This window comes from Pipistrellus hanaki, assembly GCF_964339955.1.
Source record: "Pipistrellus hanaki genome assembly, chromosome: 11".
Taxonomy (NCBI): Eukaryota; Metazoa; Chordata; class Mammalia; order Chiroptera; family Vespertilionidae; genus Pipistrellus; species Pipistrellus hanaki.
In genome coordinates this window covers 62,690,758-62,712,533 of record NC_140513.1, presented here as the reverse complement: position 1 = coordinate 62,712,533, position 21,776 = coordinate 62,690,758, and the positions used below count along the sequence as shown (strand labels likewise).

The 21,776-nt window shown below is 40.1% G+C and overlaps 1 protein-coding gene across 1 annotated transcript; it reads right to left on the bottom strand.

Moving 5' to 3' along the window:
* Positions 1 to 18,552: 18,552 nt before the first annotated feature.
* On the bottom strand, positions 18,553 to 20,157 carry LOC311630227 (PRAME family member 12-like; the record flags this gene model as incomplete). Its single annotated transcript, XM_084899100.1, has 2 exons — positions 18,553 to 19,185; positions 19,519 to 20,157. The coding sequence occupies 2 exons, from the start codon at positions 20,155 to 20,157 to the stop codon at positions 18,553 to 18,555; spliced, it is 1,272 nt and encodes a 423-aa protein (XP_084755226.1).
* Between the last annotated feature and the right edge of the window lie 1,619 nt (positions 20,158 to 21,776).

Genomic DNA, 21,776 nt, shown 5'->3' with positions numbered 1-21,776 from the left:
TATTTTCAGATTTAAGATACGTGTTTTGGGATATCACTGCTATATCTGCTTGGTTAAGATATGGATTTATCTATATCATTGATACCAATTTCCACTTTGCTCTCCCAGAAAGCTTTATCTGTTAGTAAGTGGAATTTAACTCCTTTAAGTCCTTAAAAGTTTGTCAATTTCAGGTACAGAGTTTTTCTTTTTCTTTTATTACTCACTTTTTTTTTCCTTCTTGGTATGCCAGATCTATTCTGAATGATGTTCAATGTCTGGGAAAAAATACTGCTTCTATAAGAAATTACAACTCAGGGAGTTATTAATATTCAGAGACATGATTTTTCTTTTTCTTTGGTGTCTGGGATATTTTTAAAAGTGTTAATTTTCCATAAGGGAACTATTATGTTTTTCACATTGTGAAATTGCTTAGATTCTGAGCATCTTAAATCTTGGAATAAATAGGCAATTAAGGAGAAGAATGCTATTACACTGTCATGTGGCCACTGGGCACTTGTTAAATATTAGTTAAGTTCAAAAAATTAAGTGCAATGTAGTTAGCTCCTGCATAAGGAGGCTGCAAAGTAAAATTCTGTTCAAACAAAAAAAGGAGATTTCCAAAACTAGAAATGGGGCCTTAACTCATATAATTTAAATTGTTACCCAGTCTCCAATAAAATACCATAAAGTAAAATTATGATTGTGATGCAATATAAATCAAAATATTTCATACAGACACTGAATATCTTGAAAAATATGGTTATTCAAAACTAAAAGTTGTTTTAAAGAACATTTTGATCACTTTAATTTCATAATAATTATTTGGGGTGGCAAGATTATCAATAATGACTGATCTATAAGGAGTCTAAAATTATCCTATATAATAAATAGGTGATATGCAAAATTAACCCTCATGCCATCACAAGATGGCTGCGCCCACAGCAGAGGTGGGTTTCCCATAAAGAGCAATCAGCAGGGACCTGATGCTGCATGGCTCTGGGCCAGGGCAGGAGATCTGAGGCTGTGCCTGGGCTGGACTGGGAACCTCACACCACGCCTTCTTCATGCTAGGCAGGGGGACCTGAGGCCGTGCCCCCTACTTGGCTGGGATTGAGGGGGACCTCAGGCCATGCCTCCCACCCAGCGGGGCTTGAGGGGGGACCTCAGGCTGCACCCCCTCATCCTAGTGCCAGGCTGGGGGACCTGAGGCTGCACCCCTCTACCCAGCATGTACCAGGGACCTGAGGCTGCACGCCCTGCCCTTGACAGAGGTGGGGTCTGGATCTCGTCCAATGGGGGTGGGGCCGGCCAAGTCTGGGTCTTGCATAATTTCAGGCATGCGCGGGTGGATGGGGACCAGACTCTGACAGGAGGAAGATTTTCACATACATTTTACCAATTTTCTTTCATCTCTGATACTTCTATTGTAGAGAAAGGGCAAATAGCAATATTAAAATATTTCCTCTAATTTCCTTTTAATGTGCATGAGTTTTGTGCACCAGGCCACTAGTAATAATTTTTTTATTCAGTTGAAGCTTACCTACAGAAAGAACATTAAGGTAATTTTATGCTCTCGTGATTAATTTATCCCAAAGATAGGTCATTGAACCTAACCATTGAATCAGTGTTCATGCCCTCATTTTCTCTCAGAAACATGGCGCTTAGCACAACACACAGGGATTATATATAAAATATATTTTACCCTCCTATATACTATTGATATTTACACAACTTTCAGTCTAATATAATGTATCCACACGGACTACAAGGAATTTTCGACATCAGTTCTAGTGAGTATGCACTAGAAAGGAAGGCCTGCAGGAGACCAATGTCCCTAAGCTGTGTCTTCAGGGGAGGAAGGCTGCAGCCCTGAAAATGCTGCATGTCTTTGTGAAGAATGGGTATGTTCTCACTGCTGGGCGCCAGGTTCTCTGTACCCCTTACATCACTCTTGTTAGATGCGTTGTTCAAATCTTCTGCATCTTTCATATTTTATTTTAAATTCTTTTAAACTTCTAATTAAATTTATTGGGGTGACATTGGTTAATTAGACTAAATAGGCTTCAGAGGAGCAGTTCTATGATACATCATTTGTATGTTGCATTGTGTGGTCACTACCCAAAGTCAAATCTTCTGTCACCATATACTTGACTCCTGCTATACTTTACTGCCCCTTACCCCTTTCCCTCTGGTAACTCACCATACTATTGTGTGTTTTGTTTGTTCATGTGTTGCTTTCAGTTTTGTGTCCCATATATGAGTGAAACCATACCCTTCTCATCTTTTCTATTGTAATGTATGTTCAGAGGGGCGGTGGTGTTGGTGGTACCCAGGACATTCATCATCCACCTTCGATCTACTATTATTGGTTTCTACCCCTTTATAGGTCTCATTGGCCAGATATCCTCCCAGTTTTGTTTCCTGCAACTGAGATGATTTATCATGATTTCCAATGAGAACATGTCTGATTTAGACTTTGGAACTAAGAATACATTATAGATAAGAGAACTGAACTAAAGTGGAAGAAATGTGAGCTTAATTATCTGCTTTCACTGCTAAAGGCAATGAAAATTCCATTATTATTAATAGATGGACAGCTGGTTGCCCATGATACTCAGTTATATAAGAGAAACTTAAATTATTCCCTGTGATCACCATGATTAAAGAGCTGATTGAAAGCAAGTTTGGGAGATCCTTGCTGTTCCTATGATAGAATAGTATGATGGGTAAAAGCAATTCAAGAAATTATGCTTAGGATGGCTGTTTCTAAGGGAATTAAAAAAGAAACTTTAAAGGCAAGGAATTATAAGTACAAATCCCTAAAATATAAAATATATAATTTTTAAAATCTGTTATTTCTAGCAGCACCAGCAATAAGGTAGCTAGTAATTAACACAAGATAAATATTACAGGATGCCAAATTGCAATGACAATAGAAGTTGCTGGTTTTCCAAAACCCCTATGTAAAATTCGGTACAAATTGTAAATGTGTGGGTTCTAGAATGTGAAGGTCAAGTCTATGGGTAATTTCAAAACTCATAGTTCCCCCCACCTCAGCTCTCCCCAAGCTCCTCTGCCAGCTTAAGCAGCTTCTTCCTCAGCTGAATGGTAAACTTTTTTTCTCCCTCTCTTTAATATTCACAGCATACTCAAATGAGGTACATACCTTTCAAGATAAAGACAATTCTTATATATACCCACTCCTCACTAATAAACTTATAATTAGAGAAATATTCCTCCTTACACAAATTATATCAAACAAATTATAAAGTACAGCTTGAGAAAATAGGCTTAAATACAAAAAGTACAACTATGAAAATCGCCTATAATAATAAAAGCATAAAATGCAAATCAGCCAAATGACTGAATAGCAGAATGACCATCAGGACAACCTTCCAGACAACTACGCTATGGCACCCACTGGGGCCAGGCTAGTCAAGGAGGGCACGATCCGATTGGTCAGGGGACCCAGCCCTGCAGAGTGAGGCCCAGGCCACCTACTGGTGGACTGTGGTGATTGGGCAGGGCCTACCTCTTTGGGGTGATTGATCGTGGGGGTCCCAGACTGTGAGAGGGCACAGACCGGGCTGAGCCCACCCCCCTATGTATGAATTTTGTGCACCAGGCTTCTAGTACCAATATAATAGCATAAACATATGGAATATGCAAGGAAATGGGTGCTGTGATTTTCTGAAGAAGGAAAATATAGTTTTAGGTCAGACTGAATATTATCAGTGGTCAACATGCTAATACATATCACATATTCTGGATTAAACATGCCATCTTGAGCATCTATTTTCAGCCCTAATGTTTTACTTTATAGTTGATTTTTAAAAAGCTAGAGTTGCTGGTGGGTCATCTCTGAAATTGAATTGTCAAAATTCTTATGCAAATATTTTTCATATTTCAAGAGACAAAAATTCAGGCACTGCTCTAAGGACTACGAAATAGCATGGGATGGAGGGATGGGGGGAGAAATATCAGCATTTCTGAGAACTCCTGCCGAGGCTGTTCACTTTAGGATATTCAGATTGATGAAAGATGCTGCAGATGAAATCAGGATAAGTCTCTTAAGTCACAGAAATAAGAACAAGGCAAAATTAGTTAACACAACAGGGTGGCCAGACAGTACATGAACCAAAATGATTTGATCCATGAAAAATAACCTCTTGAATTGGTAAGGAGATACTCAGGACTAAGAATATATGAATCCCATTGATACTTCATCTCCTTTTCCTCAGGCCTACATCAATTCTTAGGCCCATACCCTCTTCTTGAAAAAAGTAGAAGTTGGGTATATTTTAGGAAAACAGTATAGCAACCATATATTCTGCATCTTTATAAATCTTCATCTGAGGATATCTTTTTTATTGATTTTAGAAAGGGGGAGAGAGTGGGAGAGAGAGCGAGAGCGAGAGCGAGAGCGAGAGCGAGAGAGAGAGCGAGAGAGAGAGAGGCACCATGCAAGAGAAAAACATTATAAACTCTCTTTTCGAGTGCTCTCAGCAGGGATCGAACCAGATATGTGTCCTGATCAGAATTGAACCTGCAATCCTGAGCTATCTGGCCAGGGCTGCATTTTTTTTTTTTTAATCTCAGTCTTTACCAAAAGTACATGCAGTCATTTCTTGTTATGTATGTACATTATTATTGTAGAAGGCTGTGTGGGGTGACCAGGCCAGCAGGGGGGCAGTAGGGGCAACCAGGGTGGCAGGGAGGGGCAGTAAGAGGCGACAAGGCCAGTAGGGGAGGGGAGGGCAGTTAGGGACAACCAGGCCACCTGGGGGGGCGGGGATGCAGTTGGAGGCAACCAGATTGGCAGGGAGGCAGTTTGGGGCAATTAGGTTGGCAGGGGGGGAGCAGTAACAGGTGGCGGGGCTGGTGGGGATGTAGTTGGAGGCAATAAGGCCAATAGAGGAGGCAGTTAGGGACAACCAGGCCAGCAGAGGGGGGCAGTTAAGGCGTGACCAGGCCGGCAGAGAGGGGGCAGTTGGGGGCAACCTGGCCAGCAGCATCTCATAATCCTAAACAACAGACAGTCGTACATCCCCTAGGGGTCCCTAATGGGAGAGGGTGCAGGCTGTGCTGAGGGGACTCCCCATGCACAGATTTCATGCACCAGGCCTTTAGTACATATATAAAGCCCTAATATGCAAATAGACCAAACAACAGAACAACTGAAAAACCAAACAACCATTCACTAAGGGGGCGCACGCGGAACATGGTGGGTGGGTATCAGCCATTGCGGGATGCTGGAGCAGGTGAGTGGGTGCACCAGACTAAGGTGGGGCACCAGTTGCTATCATCAGGATGAGCCTCTGATGGTTACTAAAAATTCTTTGCAGCAAGTCCCATCTGGTGCTTGCACCTGCTGCGGGCACTGGCCCCACTCTCACCACTGCTGGTGCCAGAGCCGCAGTTCACACCTGCTGCTGGTACCATCAGCAGGTGTGAATGGCGGCTGCTGGCCCCAATCATCCCTCAGGGTTTCTCCACCTCCCCCTGCTCCTGAGGGGCAATTGGGGCCGGCAGCCGCCTCTCATACCCGCTGTCAACAATGGCTCTAACACACCAGCTGCTGGTGCAGGCCCCAATCGCTCTGCACTGTCAGTGGATGCAAGCAGGACTAGCAATGTCAGATAGGGGCTGTGGGAAGATAGAGGACTGGGGGCCACAGTGGGAGAGGCCGGGTGGGGGTGTGGAGGATGGGCTGAGACCCACCTTGTGCCCACTGCAGCCTCACAGCCCACAGTTCCTTTCAAGGAGCAGGAATCCGTGCACTGGGCCCCTAGTCTTATGGATAAAGTAATGTTACCTATTATTTCCCAGTTTAATCACCAATTTAGCTGATATAAAGCACATATGGCATGTAGCTTCTGACCTGGGGAGTGTGTGTTTTTTTTCTCCTTACCCAAATAAACAGGCAACACCAGGATTTGTTTTGTTTATTTTAGCAGGAATTACACAATATTTACAATCTTGCTTCTAGGGTTTGTCAGTTCTGTAGCTCTGAACCATATTATAGGCTGCAGGAACTTTGACTATCTTACCATGTAGGGAACATTATGCTGGTCTTGTAGACGGATGACTTTATGCTAAGTGAAACTGAAAGTGAAATGCTGCAGATGCCTTAGTAAGACATATCTGAACTGAAGATGGGGAGAAAAACCCTAAAGAAATCAATGAGACATTTGAGCAATAAAATAAATAATGGAAAAGGATACATTATTCCTCAGAGGACAGAATAATAATTTGTGAGTCCAAGTAGATATAAATGGAGTAGAAACACTTCTTCCTTACAGTGGATTCCAAGCAAATAAAAATAGAAGAAATGATGGAATTAAAAATTACCATTTAGCACTCATCTCATGAATTTTTTAAGACAATAATAATAATAATCTAAATGTGGTGGGAAAACTTGTAATAAAATATTTGTCAAAAATATCCATATCATACTTATTAACATGTCCAATAACACTTCAATCAAATGACCATATCTTTCATTCATCACAATAAATGGGAAGAGTTGACATATGATGACATAACCATCAAAATCTTCATATAATGAGTTATTCAAAAAACAAAACCAAAAAACTCCTCACCTAAATCCCATCATGATGAAAATCAGGCAACAAAAATGAAGAAATAGTCTAGAAACTGGATAGCCAGAACTCTTCAAAAATGTTAAAGTCATGAAAAACAAAGAGATTGAAGAAGTAAATTCAGTATGTAACCCACGTTTGGATTCTGAAAAAAAAATTTTTTTAATAAGGACATTAATGAGAAAAATGAAGAAATTTTTACAAAGACTATAGTTTTGATAATATTTTCAATACTATTTAATTGATTTTTTATTATATTACTTTGATTATGTAAGAAAATATCCTGATTTTAGGCATTGTATTCTGAAGTATTTAGAAAAGGGGAAACTTGCTTGCAAATTTTCTTCAAATTTTTTTTTTGAAAAACAATATATACTTGTGTGGTCTCATAATGCAGGTGTATGTTTGTGTGTATGTGTTTATTTAGAGAGGTGAAAAAGAAGGAAGAATAAAAATGTGTATATAAAATATTATCATTAGGGAATTTAGGTAAAAGTTTAAGGAAATTTATTGTACTATATTTGAAACTTTTAATAATTCTTAAGTCATTTCAAAATACAAAGTTTAAAAAAAGCAAGTTGGGTTGCAATCTTATGGAAAATTGAAGTATCCAATGGTTCATTATAGAGTTCACTCTTAAGTGAAAGACAATGTGTTGAACATTATCTCTAAGAAGCAAATTTTCTTCTGCTTGCTTGAAATTAAGAGCACAAACAGATACAGAACTATAAAGAGAACAGCTGAAGACCAGAGGAGACTAGAGAAAACCAATAAAGAAATACTGTCATCAATATCAATACAGCAAAATAGTAGTCTCCTGAGAATGCCTTTTTTTTTTTATCAGTTTAGAAAATGTACATAAATGGCCATCAGTTATATAGCAGTATAATCTCAAATTATTTATCTTTCACATAACTTTAACATCTTTCATTCATTTGTATTTATTATACATTGAATATGTACCAGGCAATGCATTCAGTTTTATACTCATCAACAAAAGGATGTGTCCTTCTCACTATAAATATAAGGTCTCATAGGGAAACAAACATAAGCAAATAATTATATAATCATTGAATATTGCTGTGGGTAAGTACTATGAAGTAGATGAAAAAGCAGAGCATAATAAAAAGTTTAGCAAAGGAACTCGTTATAGTTGCAAGAGACAGGAGATTTTAGTGAGAAAGTGACTTTAGCTTGAAATTTGATAAATAAGTAATCTTTTTATTGACTCTCTACACTCAGTCTATTATTCTATTTGATTATCCTTTTTCCAATACCTCACTTACTTGATTACCAGAGCTTTAAAATAAGACTTGAAATTAGGTAGTATAAATCATTCAAGTTCTTCCAGAATGCTTTAGTGATTTTCAGATTTCGCATTTGAACATAAATTTTAGAATCAGACTTTCAATTCATACCACACAAAAAAGCATTTGGGGATTGGGGTTTGAATTGAATTTATATCACTTGGAGAAATAAACAAAACAAAATATGGAGCTTTATAAAAATAAAATAGTACATATCTCCATTTATTTATGCATTCTTTAATTTCTCTCAGCAATTTTTTTTTTATCACTTTTGGTGTAAAGTTTCTTACACATTTTGTTAAATATATGCCTCCATAGAGCAGGTTTTGAAATGTTGTTAATAATGGTACTTTTAATATTTACCTTCCAGTAGCTGGCTACGATTATCTAGAAATAGATTTTCACTTGTTTATGAAATAGAAAATATCAGAAACTTATTAAATTACTATAATGATGAGGACAACCCATATAATCTATAAGACAATAAATTTTTAGGTTATCAGAGAGTTGAGGTTACAAGGTAACCTTTCAAACTGAGATTCAAATGATTCAATCGCTCCTAAGAAATACAAATTATTTCACTTGTTTCATAATTGTAGAAGAAAGAGATCTTCACTCTAAAAGCACATAAGAAGATAACATGTGAAATTGAAATCACTTTAATAGGCCCAATATGGGCTGCTATGACAGTTTAGAATCCCAGGGATTCCTCAGGTACAGTGAGAATCTACATGATTCTTCAATTCCCCCCACCCAAAGCCTCCAGGAAGTCCTGATAAAGAAGATTGAAGTTAGATTAAAAGCTCACCTTAGGGAGGGAGGGCCACACCTTGGTCCAGGCACTTAATGGGGATGCAGCCTCTCCACTCTGTAACCATAAAGAGAATAAGTTAGAGGTTGGCCCCTGCTGTACAATGGCCAGAAACACTGGCTGTGTTCTGCACTCTTCACAGGTACAAGGAAGTTAATGTCTACTGATTGGCTTCATAAGTTTGCATCTGATTGGTTAAATTTTTATTGATTTCAGAGAAGAAGAAAGAGGGGGAGAGAGATAGAAACATCAATGATGAGAGGTAATCATTGATCAGCTGCCTCCTGCACGCACTGTACCCCAGGTATGCGTCCTTTACCGGAATCAAACCCAGGACCCTTCAGTCTGCAGGCTGATGCTCTATCCACTGAGACAAACCAGTTAGGGCTGATTGGTTAGTTCTTTATGTTTTTAAATATATTTTATTGATTTTTCACAGAGAGGAAGGGAGAGGGATAGAAAGTTAGAAACAGCAAAGAGAGAGAAACATTGAACAGCTTCCTCCTGACACCCCAACTGAGGATGTGCCCCCAACCAAGTTACATGCCCTTGACTGGAATCGAACCTGGGACCTTTCAGTCCACAGACCGATGCTCTATCCACTGAGCAAACCAGTTTCAGCTGGTTAGTTCTTGATACTGGAAATTCTTATATACAATTATAGGCACCTAATTTTTAAAAAAAGTTACTTTGGGGTAAAAAGGGTAGATAATTATTTTTTTAAGTCAATCAAATTATACCCTTTTAGTAATTAATTTACATGTGCCAAGAGATGATAAAGGTTGAAAATTGCTGATCTTCACTAAAAGAAATGATAAAACAAGTTCTGTATGTTAAAGAGATACACAGCTATTATTTAAATATATATATATATATATTGACCAGGAATCACATGGCTTAGCTAAATTTACTTACTAATTCTAAAATTATATTTTTGTAGATTGCTTAGGATTTCCTGTATGAATTATAATATCATAAGTAAATGTAAAAAGAGCCTTTCAGTTTTCTTAGAGATATTAAATTAATACTTAGAATGAGTGCTAGCATCCACTAAGCTTTATAATAAAGAATCACTTTGAAGAATTAAAAGAAATGAAAATTATTATTCCAAAGTGAAGACATTGTCATACCTCTTATGGTGTAATAATACCTTGTAATTCAAATTAGCATTCTGACTTATACTGGTAGAAAAACACTTTTAAAATGCTAATTAACAACCAAGGAAAGACATACTTCTCTTCTATATCCTCTTCCAACTTTTGCTGTATCATTAAAAATATGTGTCTGGTTAAAGGTATACTTTCAGACTATTTTGGCTGCTCAGTGAAATTATCTGCTCAGTAAAATTATATAATAAAAGGCTAATATGCAAATTGACTGAACGGCAGAATGACCAGTTGCTATGATGTGCACTGACCACCAGGGGGCAGACACTCAATGCAGGAGCTGCCCCTCCCCCCACCCCACCCCCGTGGTCGGTGTGCTCTCACGGGGGGTGCCGCTCAGCCAGAAGCAGGTCTCAAGGCACAGCAGTGGCAGGATCCTCTCCTGCCTCTGCACAGCACTAAGGATGTCCCTGAAGGCTCCCAGAAGGTGAGAGGGTGCAGGCCAGGCTGAGTGCCCCCCCCCCCCCCCCGTAAGTGCACAAATCTCATGCACCATGCCTCTAGACAAATAATACATCTTCTTTGACTTTGACATTTTCAGTATTCCCCAATGTCACTTAACTTGGAAATGCTTCAACAGAAATGGTATTATTGGGATTAACCAGTTTTCTTCTGAGGCATTAAAAAGACCCCTAGGTAAATCCTATTTTAAAATATACAATAAAAATAATTTGAGAACTCTATCTACACTTTAAATATCATTTAAAGTTGCTGAAACCGGTTTGGCTCAGTGGATAGAGCGTCAGTCTGTGGACTGAAGGGTCCCAGGTTTGATTCCGGTCAAGGGCATGTACATTGGTTGTGGGCACATCCCTGGTGGGGGGTGTACAGGAGGCAGCTGGTCAATGATTCTCTCTCATTGACATTTCTAAATCTCTCTCTCCCTTCCTCTCTGTAAAAAATCAATAAAATATATTTTAAAAAATAAGTATTATTTAAAGTTTCCAATCATACTATAAATAATGGAAAGAACTAGATAGGCCTACTACATAAAATCAAGGTATCTCAAGACTGGAAGGTTGTTTTAATCTACTTCTCAGTGAGAGGCTGACATTATAAAATATAATTGCAGTCCTGTCTGCTGACAATTCACCAATCCTAACTATCGTGTTCCCACTACTGAGAATTTTAGGCATTCCACCTCCAATTTTTAAGACAGTTGAGAGTCTAAAAGCCATTCTCCTATTAGTCAATGTTTTATCTCAGAACATGACTCTTTCTGAGTCCTATCATAAAATATTCTCATTGCCATAGATACAAATAGTAGCTTTTACTTAGAAACTTATGATGAAATTATGTATTTTTGAACTGTGAAATATATGAAAAAGAAGGTAGTTGAGTATTAAAATAGCATGTTATTCTGTCAATTGGTGATAATGAATTAAAATATGTCTTTTCAATTTTTACCTATAGATATATTTTATGGAATTTGAATTAAATCGCATATCCTTATTTGTATCTTAAAAATGAAAAAAAATTCAGGTCATTTAATATTAATTTAATGGCTGAAGGCAGAGTTATATGTGTGTATGCCATATTTTCTTTTAACATTCTCATGTTGTTCAATATTTAATTGGTTTACATTTTTATGATTATATGATTATAAATAATCCCAGTATCTATTATGGTTATCCCCCCCCCCCCAGATCAGTTTGCTTCATTCTAAATTTCTCTCATGTGTGCTCTCACTTTCACACTGTCTTTCATTTCAGTACCCAGAACATGGCTTGTTATGTGGAAATAAAATAAATATGTATGACATGTGATTAAATAAAGATTTAGCCCAAGCCTTCATTCATTCAACCTAGCTTTCTCATAGATTCTGCATTTCTAATAGATTTCGGATATCTTCACCCTGAGTTAGTCACCCCACCAATCTAGTTCATGCTCTATATCCAAAAGTGCTACCTTTTCCAGGACATTGTTGTAAACAGGCTCTCCCTCAGCCCCATAGAGGCAGAGCACTCAATGAAAGATCAGCAGTGGTAAGACTATGTACTTATCCGGCCCACAGAACAAAAGTGTGCCTCTCTGTGAGGAACATAAAAGGACAGAGAATTGGCTATTCTACACACACTATGCCTGCCCATTCCAAAGTGATGAAGTGGCCTTTCTGAGAAAAGCTCTTTATGACATGTTTCACCACAAAAGTAAAATGTATGGAGGGTGATCTTACAAAGTCTCTGAAAAGAAAACAGAAGAAGGTAAACATAGAAAAGGGGGGAAATAATCCAGAAAATATGACCACAGATGGTCTGCAAAAGGAGGAGAGGAGAATGGCAAGTCTGGGCAAAGCAGCACAATCCCAGGCTTTGGCCATTTTCCTTTCTGTCTTCCTTGGCACAGTGACTTTACAGTGTCATCAATCTTATTCTACGGACAGTCACTTATCAGCAATTGTCCTCCCTGTGTCTTTATTACTAAAGACTCCTTCCTTCTCACTCTTCTCTTACAAGAAACATTCAGGAAAAAAAAAAAAGACTACATTTAATTATGTACCCTCCAGATGTTTGACTGGCCATACTGGTCCCAAATATTTTCACCAAAACCTCTTTTATCTGGTAAACTGTGTGGTCAATATTTTCTTTAACGGCCTCCTACATCTCTACATCTACCTTCACAAATAGGGCCTCAGAACCCTTCAATAAATTGGTTGAAAATCCCTGATTTTGCACTATCTAAATAATAAAATAGCCTCCTGTGCTCAAGTCTAAGCATCCCTAACTATTCCAACAGGATCATGGTATTTCAATTATTCTTCTTCTAAACATGTTATTTATCCTCACTGTTTTTTTGTTTTGTTTTGTTTTGTTTTAATGTAATGCTATTCCCCTTCATGCAGTTTGCAAAAATCTAGCAATAGAGAAGATATATGAGAGGACTAAAGCTGGATTTTGAATGAATATATGGAATCAAACAATCAGGACCATGGAGAGAGAGGGGTATTCCTGATAGTGAAACTGGAATGTACAAGTCAGCAGGAATGGCCAGTGGAGGTTGAACATGCCGCATCTCTGCTCTTTTCTAAACTTTGTCAGGCTTAACTATGCACAATTATTTCTGCAGTAGATTATATCTTCCAAAGATGGGTGCAATAATATATTTCATATTAAATGGTTTTGATGTGACCTTAAAATTATTTAAGGCAACATGGGGGCCCAAGTCTCCCCCCGCCCCCTTCCCTTGAACTAGTGGGGGGACTTTTGTGTCTGTCCTAATAGAGTATAGAGAAGAGGCATTTTTATGAAATAAAACATGAAAACATTGTATACTTCAACCTTGTTCTCTTGAACCCCTGCTGTCATACTGTCAGGAAACCCAAACAAGGCCACACAAAGAGACCATCTGCAGATCAGAACAGAGGTGTTCTGACCAACAGCCACTCTGAAGTCCCAGCTGACAATAAGCACCAAGGCCAGACATGGGAAACACGTATTCCTGGGCAAAGAAGAGAAACTAATAGGTAAGCTAACAGCAAAGTAAGTTTTATGTTTATATCTCATTTTCCTCAAAGTGCTCAGGTCAATTCATGAATGAAAATTTTCTCTATTTTGTTTCTTCCAACTTTGGAATAATTTGGAACTTTTATCCTATTTCAGTTATAATCCTAAAATCCCCAGCCTGCCTTGAGTCTAGGAGGCTTCCCCTAATTACCCCTTTTTCAGAGATCTTAGGAGTTGGAGGATGTTCACTTCAACATATCTTGGGAACAGAACCCAAGAGTTAGATTAAATAACTATGGGGAAGCCTCTGGGATCAATCCATTGAGGAGTTAAGACATGTCTCTGATCTCCCTAGCTGCTAGGGATCACACTAATCTTTTCAAGTTAGGCTCATCTTCTTCCCTCATAACTACTCCCTATGATTACCTGCAGCAAGTGCCACAGGCAATACGGCTTTGTGGTTTACCTTGCATATTAGTAGGTTCAGCCTGTCACTAATTAAACATATTAGCAGAAGCATTAAATGAACAAAGGCAGGATATCACAGAATAAGTCTATGATTTAATTTTTATTTTACCAAAGCCACTTTGGACTTAGGGTTTTTCGGATGAAGTATATCCTCTTTGGATTTAGGGTTTATGCAGATGAAGGGTTCTGAATATCACCTCAAGCCCTTCTCCAACACCCTGTCTCTGACAGAAAGCCCCTGGTTGGTATTTACATATTTACTTAGTAAGTCTTGGATTTAAAGACAGATTCACCTTTTTCATCCTTAATATCTTTATTTCAAAAACTAGTTATTTACCTGAAATGCATTACTTCAACTTTATACCTCCTGTTGCTCATACAATAACAAATGGTGCCTTCAGTAAGTAATGGGCCCAAATTATCTGAATGGAAAAATGGTGCTATTGAAGGCAGGCTTGGAAAGGGACACATAGGGACTTCCCACCAACACACCCATATTTCTGTAACAAGGCAGTCAAGTTTCCAAAGTATGGCCCCAGAGCCCAAACCAGCTTGGCTCAGTGGATAGAGCGGTGGCCTGCGGACTGAAAGGTCCCAGGTTCCATTCTGGTCAAGGGCCTGTACCTTGGTTGTGGGCACATCCCCAGTAGGGGGTGTGCAGGAGGCAGCTGTTCGACATTTCTCTCTCATCGATGTTTCTAGCTCTCTATCCCTCTCTCTTCCTCTCTGTAAAAAATCAATAAAATGTATATTAAAAAAATGTATGGCTCCAGAAAACCTATTTGTCTTGTCCTCATTGCATTCATGGACCAGGTTTCATGACTGAGCACATTCTATAGGTCACCTTGAACATGGAACTTTATAAATGAAACCTCCCCACTAACATTAGTATAAACAATAAACAGAAAAAAGGTAAAGGGTGAGGCGAGATGATCAAGCAGAATTCTCTGGAGTTGACAGGATGCATCCCTACTAAGAAGCCTTTAACAACAGCCCACTGGTGTCCCTCGTTCCTGCTTGTTCCACTTTCTGCTACAGGGCCTTCAGATAAACTCTCTAAGCTCTGTAGCCATTGTTCTTGCTTTAAATTTCCATCAAGGTTTTTATATGGCTAACAATTTTTAAATAGTCTCAATATCTCTATCGTGTCCTTCTATTACTTGATTACTTACACTCTCCCTCAGAGAACAGGCAAAAGTCCCACAGGGTAAGATTTTTAATATTTTATGAGCTCACATAAGACTTTAGGCTTAAATTTCCTTAGAGGAATTCATTATACTGTGACCATCTGTAGCCAAATAAGAAATAAGTTCATCTTGAGGAAATTCTTTAGAATTTTAACAACTCTTCCTTTTTTTGTTGCTGTTTATTGAAACCTAATAATAACCATATAAATAATAGCCAACTTTTATGCAAACATTCTCTCTTCTCCCAGAGTGCCCATAAAGCAACAGGCTGATTGGCTTCCTCAGCCCTATCCCCACACACTGGACCAGTGGAAATTCCAAGTCCCCAAGTGAACTAGAAATCTCTATAAGAAGTGAAATGTAGTCTATTGACAGCCATAGCAAACTTTCCATCTTCCTCTTCATCCCGAACTAGAAGGTCCAGAAAGGAGACCTAGACAATTGTTCAGTCCAGAGCTCCTCTGTAGCGCCGGCTTTCCTCTAGAGCAGGAGCGACAAGCTATGGTCAGCAGCCAACATCCAGCCATCCCCATTTTACAAATAAAACTTGATGGAACACGGACACGCCCATTAACATGTATACTGCTGGTATTGTTGTAATTAGCTACTTGTCAATAATAGGGAAGGAGCAAAGGGGAAAGCCAGACATTATAGGCATGTCATTGGAGCAACTTAAATTTAAGCCAGGAAGCTACAATTTCACACTCCCCAGGGAACCACCAGCCCCTTCCCCACAATAACTGGGGGAAGAGGTCCAACAAAGGGGAGACAGACTCATGTGCAGTGAATTTGGGGTGGTGTCTGTCAGTCACACCTGGGAAGAGAGACCATTGCCAGAGTGGGCATGAACACTACAAACCCATGAGAACTTGGAAATATGTAATCCCCTAGAGCAGTGGTCGGCAAACTCATTAGTCAACAGAGCCAAATATCAACAGTACAACAACTGAAATTTCTTTTGAGAGCCAATATTTTTAAACTTAAAACTAGTTCTAATGCCACTTCTTCAAAATAGACTTGCCCAGGCCGTGGTATTTTGTTGAAGACGCACACTCAAGGGGCCAAAGACCTGCATGTGGCTTGCAAGGCGCAGTTTGCCAACCACGGCCCTGGAGTAAATGTGTTTCCCGAGTTCTATAGTAAATGTTTTTCCTGAGCTGTTCTAAAAAATTGGCAGACTCCAAGGAGGGTGTTGTGGGACCTCTCATTTACAGCCAGCCAGTCAGAAGTATTAGGTAACAACCTGGACTTCCAATTGGCATCTTGAACTGTAGGGAGTCATTGGGACCTCCAATGCATAGTTGGTCAGTCAGAAGCACAGGTTAAAATGTGGCTTGTGATTGAATCTGAAGTGTGGATGGGCAGGTGCAGGGGAAAGGAGGGGGGGAGGGAGTGCAGTCTTATGATAAAGCCTTTTATCTGTGTACTCTGATGCTATTTCTGCATAGATAGTCCCAGAATTGATTGAATTGGGTTGAATGTTCTACTGATGTCAGAAGACTGTTGGTGTGAGAAACTTACACACACACACACACACGTATGTACATTAGAATTGGGTCAAGGAACACAAAAGTACATCCTTATTGGACAAGTCTCAAGGAATAATATCAATCAGTCTAAGACATATTCCTCAAATCCCTTAGATCTCTAGTTCCATCATATTCTGTAAAGGGCCAAATGGGAAGACACCTGGACATTCTTTAGATTGTTGCTGACTGGGCCCAGGATATTGACAGAGTCATGTCAGTTGCACTCCCACCCTGGGAGTGCAGAGATGTTCTTAATGGTAGTTCCTGGCTTGTGTTTGTTCAGGAGGAAGGAGTGGGTGGAACCAGGGCTCTCCCAGGCTCCTTGTTTTCCTGTGAAACCCCTTGTTGGATTGGAGTATAAATAGATGTGCAGCGTGGCTTAGGAGGTCGTCAGTCTGCCTCTCCAGCAGAGAAGGTATGCGGCCCTCCCAGCTCCCAGCTTGAAATCTATCTCTGTGTCTTCTCTCTTTATTTCTAATATTTCTCAATCCCTGGGCACCTCCATTTAGAACCGGTTCGTTCATCTCTCTTTCTGTGCGGGACGCGGGAAAGGGAGATCCCGCCAGATCAGGCCACCGCAATATTCTATAAATGATTATAAAGAAATATTAGGATTTGATGTCTTAATTCAAAAGTCAAAAAATTTTTAACATACTTTGAATATCATGCTTTTCAAAACAAGTTTGATATATAACTCACATGCCAAAAATTTCACTCGTTTAAAGCAGACAATTCAATGGTGTTGGGCATATTTTCAGTTTTGTGCAACTATTATTGCAATCTCACTTTAGAACCTTTTCATCACACCCCCCCCCCAAAAAAAATAAAACAACTCTATATCCATTAGCAGTGGCTCCCACACACCTTACACTGGTATCCCTAAGCTCTATGCAAACATTAATGAACTTTTATTTTCTATAAATGGTCTATTATGGAGATTTTACATAAATGCAAACACCACAGTACATGCTTTTGGGTGACTGGCTCATTGATGTAGCATCGTATTTTCAAAGTTTAACTATGTTTTTGCATGTACTAGTACTTTGTTCTTTTTTAGGTATGGCTTAGTGACATTTCATTGTAGAGACATACCACATTTTTAATTCGTTCATTATTCGATGGACATTAATTTGTTTCCCCTTATATATAATGGGACTATGAACATTGTTATACCAGTTTTTATGTGGACGTATTTTTCATTGTGTATATGCCAGAAGGACAATTGCTAGGTCCTACAATAAGCCTATATATTGAACATTTTTAGAAACTGCCAGACTTTTTCATTGCTGCTGCTCCACCATTTTACCTTCTCATAAACTATGTAGAAGATTCCAAATCCTTCACATTCTCACCAACACTTATTGTCCTTTCCATTATCACCATCAAAATGCATGTAAAGAAGTATCTTATTGTGATTTTAAATTGCATTTCCTTAATAACTAATGGTGCCTGGCATTTTTTTCCTGTGCTTATTGATTTTTTTTTTAAAGAAATATCTACTGAAATAATTTTCCCACTTTTTTAAAGTTGGGTTATTTTTTTATGAAATTGTAAGAGATCTTTGTATGTTATAGATTTAAGTTCATTATCAGATATATGATGTGCAAAATATTTCTTCTCATTAAGTGTCTATTTTTTAATGGTATCTTTTAAAGTAAAAAGGTCATACATTTTTATGTTAAATTTTATTTTTTTATTTTTGCCTTTAAAATTGTCTTTATTTCTGATTATTCCTTTATAATCATCCACCCCAGGATTCACTCCACACAAGAAACTCAAGCCCAAATTCTGCCCCCTCCCCACGCAAATGAGATTCACGTTTCTGATTGTAGGACACTGCCTTTGAGGTCCCATGAACTCCCCATCCTTTGTCCCTACAATTCTGTAGCCTGGCTGTGTCCCTCCCTTTCCCCATTCACACTGAGCATGAACCTGAAACATGGGGTGGCCCCTGTATAATGCACCCCGGTCTGAGGTTTCAGCTTCCAAAGGCCCAGAAAGCAGCTCAGGTGCACCCACTTAGCATGTTATTACAGTGGCACAGCATGGGCTCCCAGTCATGGAAATGCCACCTCATAAAACTCGTAGCCTTCACTGTGCTTGGCGGCAAGCAGGATGTTTCTGACCTGTCCTAACTCCCTCAGAATCCCCGTCAGCTCAGCCCGGATCTCGCCAAATCTCTCCTGGTTGACAGTGTCCTCAATGTCCTGGGTCGTGTAGCACTCCAGGGGGGCAGGGTACAGCTCCACCTCTAAGCTGCGCAGCCCGGCTGTATGACGCAGCAACTTCCCCAAGGTGGCCAAGGAGAGGCGGTTCTTAGAGATGGTGAACTTGCTCAGCTGGTGACAGCGGCTCAGGGCAGGCAGTATGGCCTCGACTTGGGAGTCCACCACGGCACACTTATCGAGGCCCAGGTCCTGGAGGGTGGGTGCCACTGCCTCCAACAGAGCTCGGAGTGGCTCAGGACTAAAATCAGCAAGGTTGGCACAAAACAGTTTCAGGGACTTCAGCTGCCTGAGGTTTGGGCACTGAAACAGGTGTGTCAGGTCTGAATGGGTCAGGCACTGGCAACGGCTTATGGCAAGGTTTTCCAAGGGGATCTGCAGACACCTGAGCATCTGGTCCAGACGGCCTCGGAGGAAGGAGGGGGAAACCATGTGAAGCTCTCGGAGGCGCCGCAGCCTGAGCATCTGAGACAGGAATTGGGAAAAGGATCCCTGTTCACCTGGCTCCTCCTGCTCCTCTTGCCCCTCCTGGTGCTCCTGCTCCTCCCTCTGCCACTCATCTTCCTCTTCCATCTCCTGATCCTCCTCCTCCAGTATTTCCTCCCCCTCTAGTATTTCCTCCCCCTCCAGTATTTCCTCCCCCTCCAGTATTTCCTCCTCCTCCATATTCTCATTTTCATCCTCATCCTCCTCATCCAACATGTGGATGTGGGAGAGAAAGAGTCTCTGTAGGTTCCTCATCTGACCCAGGTAAAGAGCAAACTTCCCCAGGGTGGGCAGGCCCCAGGTGCTGATCACTTCCACATCCTGGATACAGTCCAGCTGCACGGAATCCAGGACCTGCCTCACCCGCTGGAAGGGCCCCACAGTAATCCTCAGCATTTTGCAGCACAGGTGTAGCAGCCCTTCCCTCTGCTGGGCCCATCGGATGATGTACATGAAAAACGCGTCTATGCCCCTTACATTGAAGTTAAGGTCTAGGAACACCTCCACGGGAGCTAAGGGGTGCTCCATGTTGGGGCTGGACTGGTGCACAGTTATTGGTCCTGTTAGTGAGTGATCATGGGTGCTGTCTCCATACCACCATCCATAGAAATCTACACCCTGGTTCCTTAAATCCAGCACCCGCAGTTTCCACCTCCTGGGGCGAACCTCCTGGGCAAGCAGAAGGTCAAGCCCATCCAACACGGTTTTTAAGAACTCGACCCGAGGCCGCCGCATCAGGGCCCCCAGATGAAGGACAGGGTAGGGCCAAGCTTGGGTCATCGCCTTCAGGGACTCCTGGTGTTGTCTACTATGGTAGGCCAGGAGGAACAGAAACGGGAAGAGCTCGGCGGGCAGGTGCTCCAGAGCTGCGACGGCAGCGGCCTCGTCGCTCAGCAGGCTCTCTCCTGCCAGCTCCAGGAGTGTGGGCGGGCTCTCCATGCTCATCTCCATGTTCAGAAAGGAATCCTGCAGAAACATGTGCTGTGACCGGTTGGCTGGGGCTCGGATCTCAATCTTGGTGGAGAACCAGGGCACTGACTGCAGAGCTGAAGGACTCTGCAATTTTTATGTTAATTTATCTATTTTTTCTTTGGTTGCTTGTATTTAGGTATCCTGTCTAAGAAATCACTGCCTAATCCAAGTGGTAAGGACCCACTTTCATATTTTCAACAGTTAATAGTTTTAACTTCTATACTTAGGTTTTCAATCCATTTTAAGGTAAGAATTCTATGTGGTGTGAGTTAAAATTCCAACTTCATGTGTGTCATGTGAATGTTTATTTGTGCCAGTATCAATTTTTGGAAAGACTATTCATTCCCAATTGAATGATCTTGGCACTCTTGTTCAAAACTAATTGACCTGAAGTGTGAAAGTTTATTTCTGGACACTCAGTTCTAGTCCAATCATCCACAGTATATCTCAAGTGTAAGGCTTCCAGATTTATTTTTTTTAATATTCATTTGGCTATTTTTCATTCCTAGCATTACCATATAAATGTTTGCATCAGCTTGTCAAATTCTGTAAAAGAGCCAATTTGGATTTGATAGGTATTTTTGAACATTATGCTTTATGTAATATCTTGTAAAACTTAAGATATCCTGCTGAGATAAATATGTTAGGCTGGATAATGGATGGGTGTTGACTACATAGGGTAGAAAATAATAATTTTGGAAAGAAGTTCTGGGAAGGAAACTATAGAGACCTCTAAGAACCACAAAAAGATTATTGCAACCTTGAGCGCTAGAGAATAAAGCTCTGGCATCATTCAATTTTTCTAGGAAAATGCCATTTCAACCTAATCAATTCATCATGAGGAGTTCCTTCTCTCTCCCTCTAGCATCACCCATTGCTACTTCTCACACTGCAGAACAAATAATATCATAGTCCCCATAGGCAGTGCCAGTCACTGCTCAAAACACATTGCTTGTGCAATATATGTAATGCTTACAACCAAGATAATAGATACATAGTTTGAGCTTCATTATACAGATGAAGAAATAGAGGGCCAGTGGATAACAGCTTTGTGTATTTTCTGAGACAGTGTTAGAGATGGAATTTGGACTCAAATTCAAGCAACTCAAACTCCAGCTCTTTAATTAGCATTTAAAATCTCTCCCATAAAATACCCAATTAATAAATGTCTTTGGAATCAGTTAATTAATCAAACTACCTCAGGTTGCCGCTGTGCCAATGATGTGTTCTGCCTAAGTTCTCTGAGTGGCCATCAAACAGAAAGTGTAGCTGAAACCAGTTTGGCTCAGTGGATAGAGCGTCAGCTTACGGATTCAAGTGTCCCAGGTTCGATTCTGGTCAAATGCATGTACCTTGGTTGTGGGCACATCCCCAGTAGGGGGTGTGCAGGAGACAGCTGATCGATGTTTCTCTCTCGTCCATGTTTCTAGCTCTCTATTACTCTCTCTTCCTCTCTATAAAAAAAAATCAATAAAATATATTAAAAAACAAACAAACAGAAAGTCTAAATGCACAACTTTCCTATGGTTAGGGACCTAAAGGATCTTACATATCATTTCAGAAAACACCTCACAGGCTCTGCCCTAGTGAAGTTATAT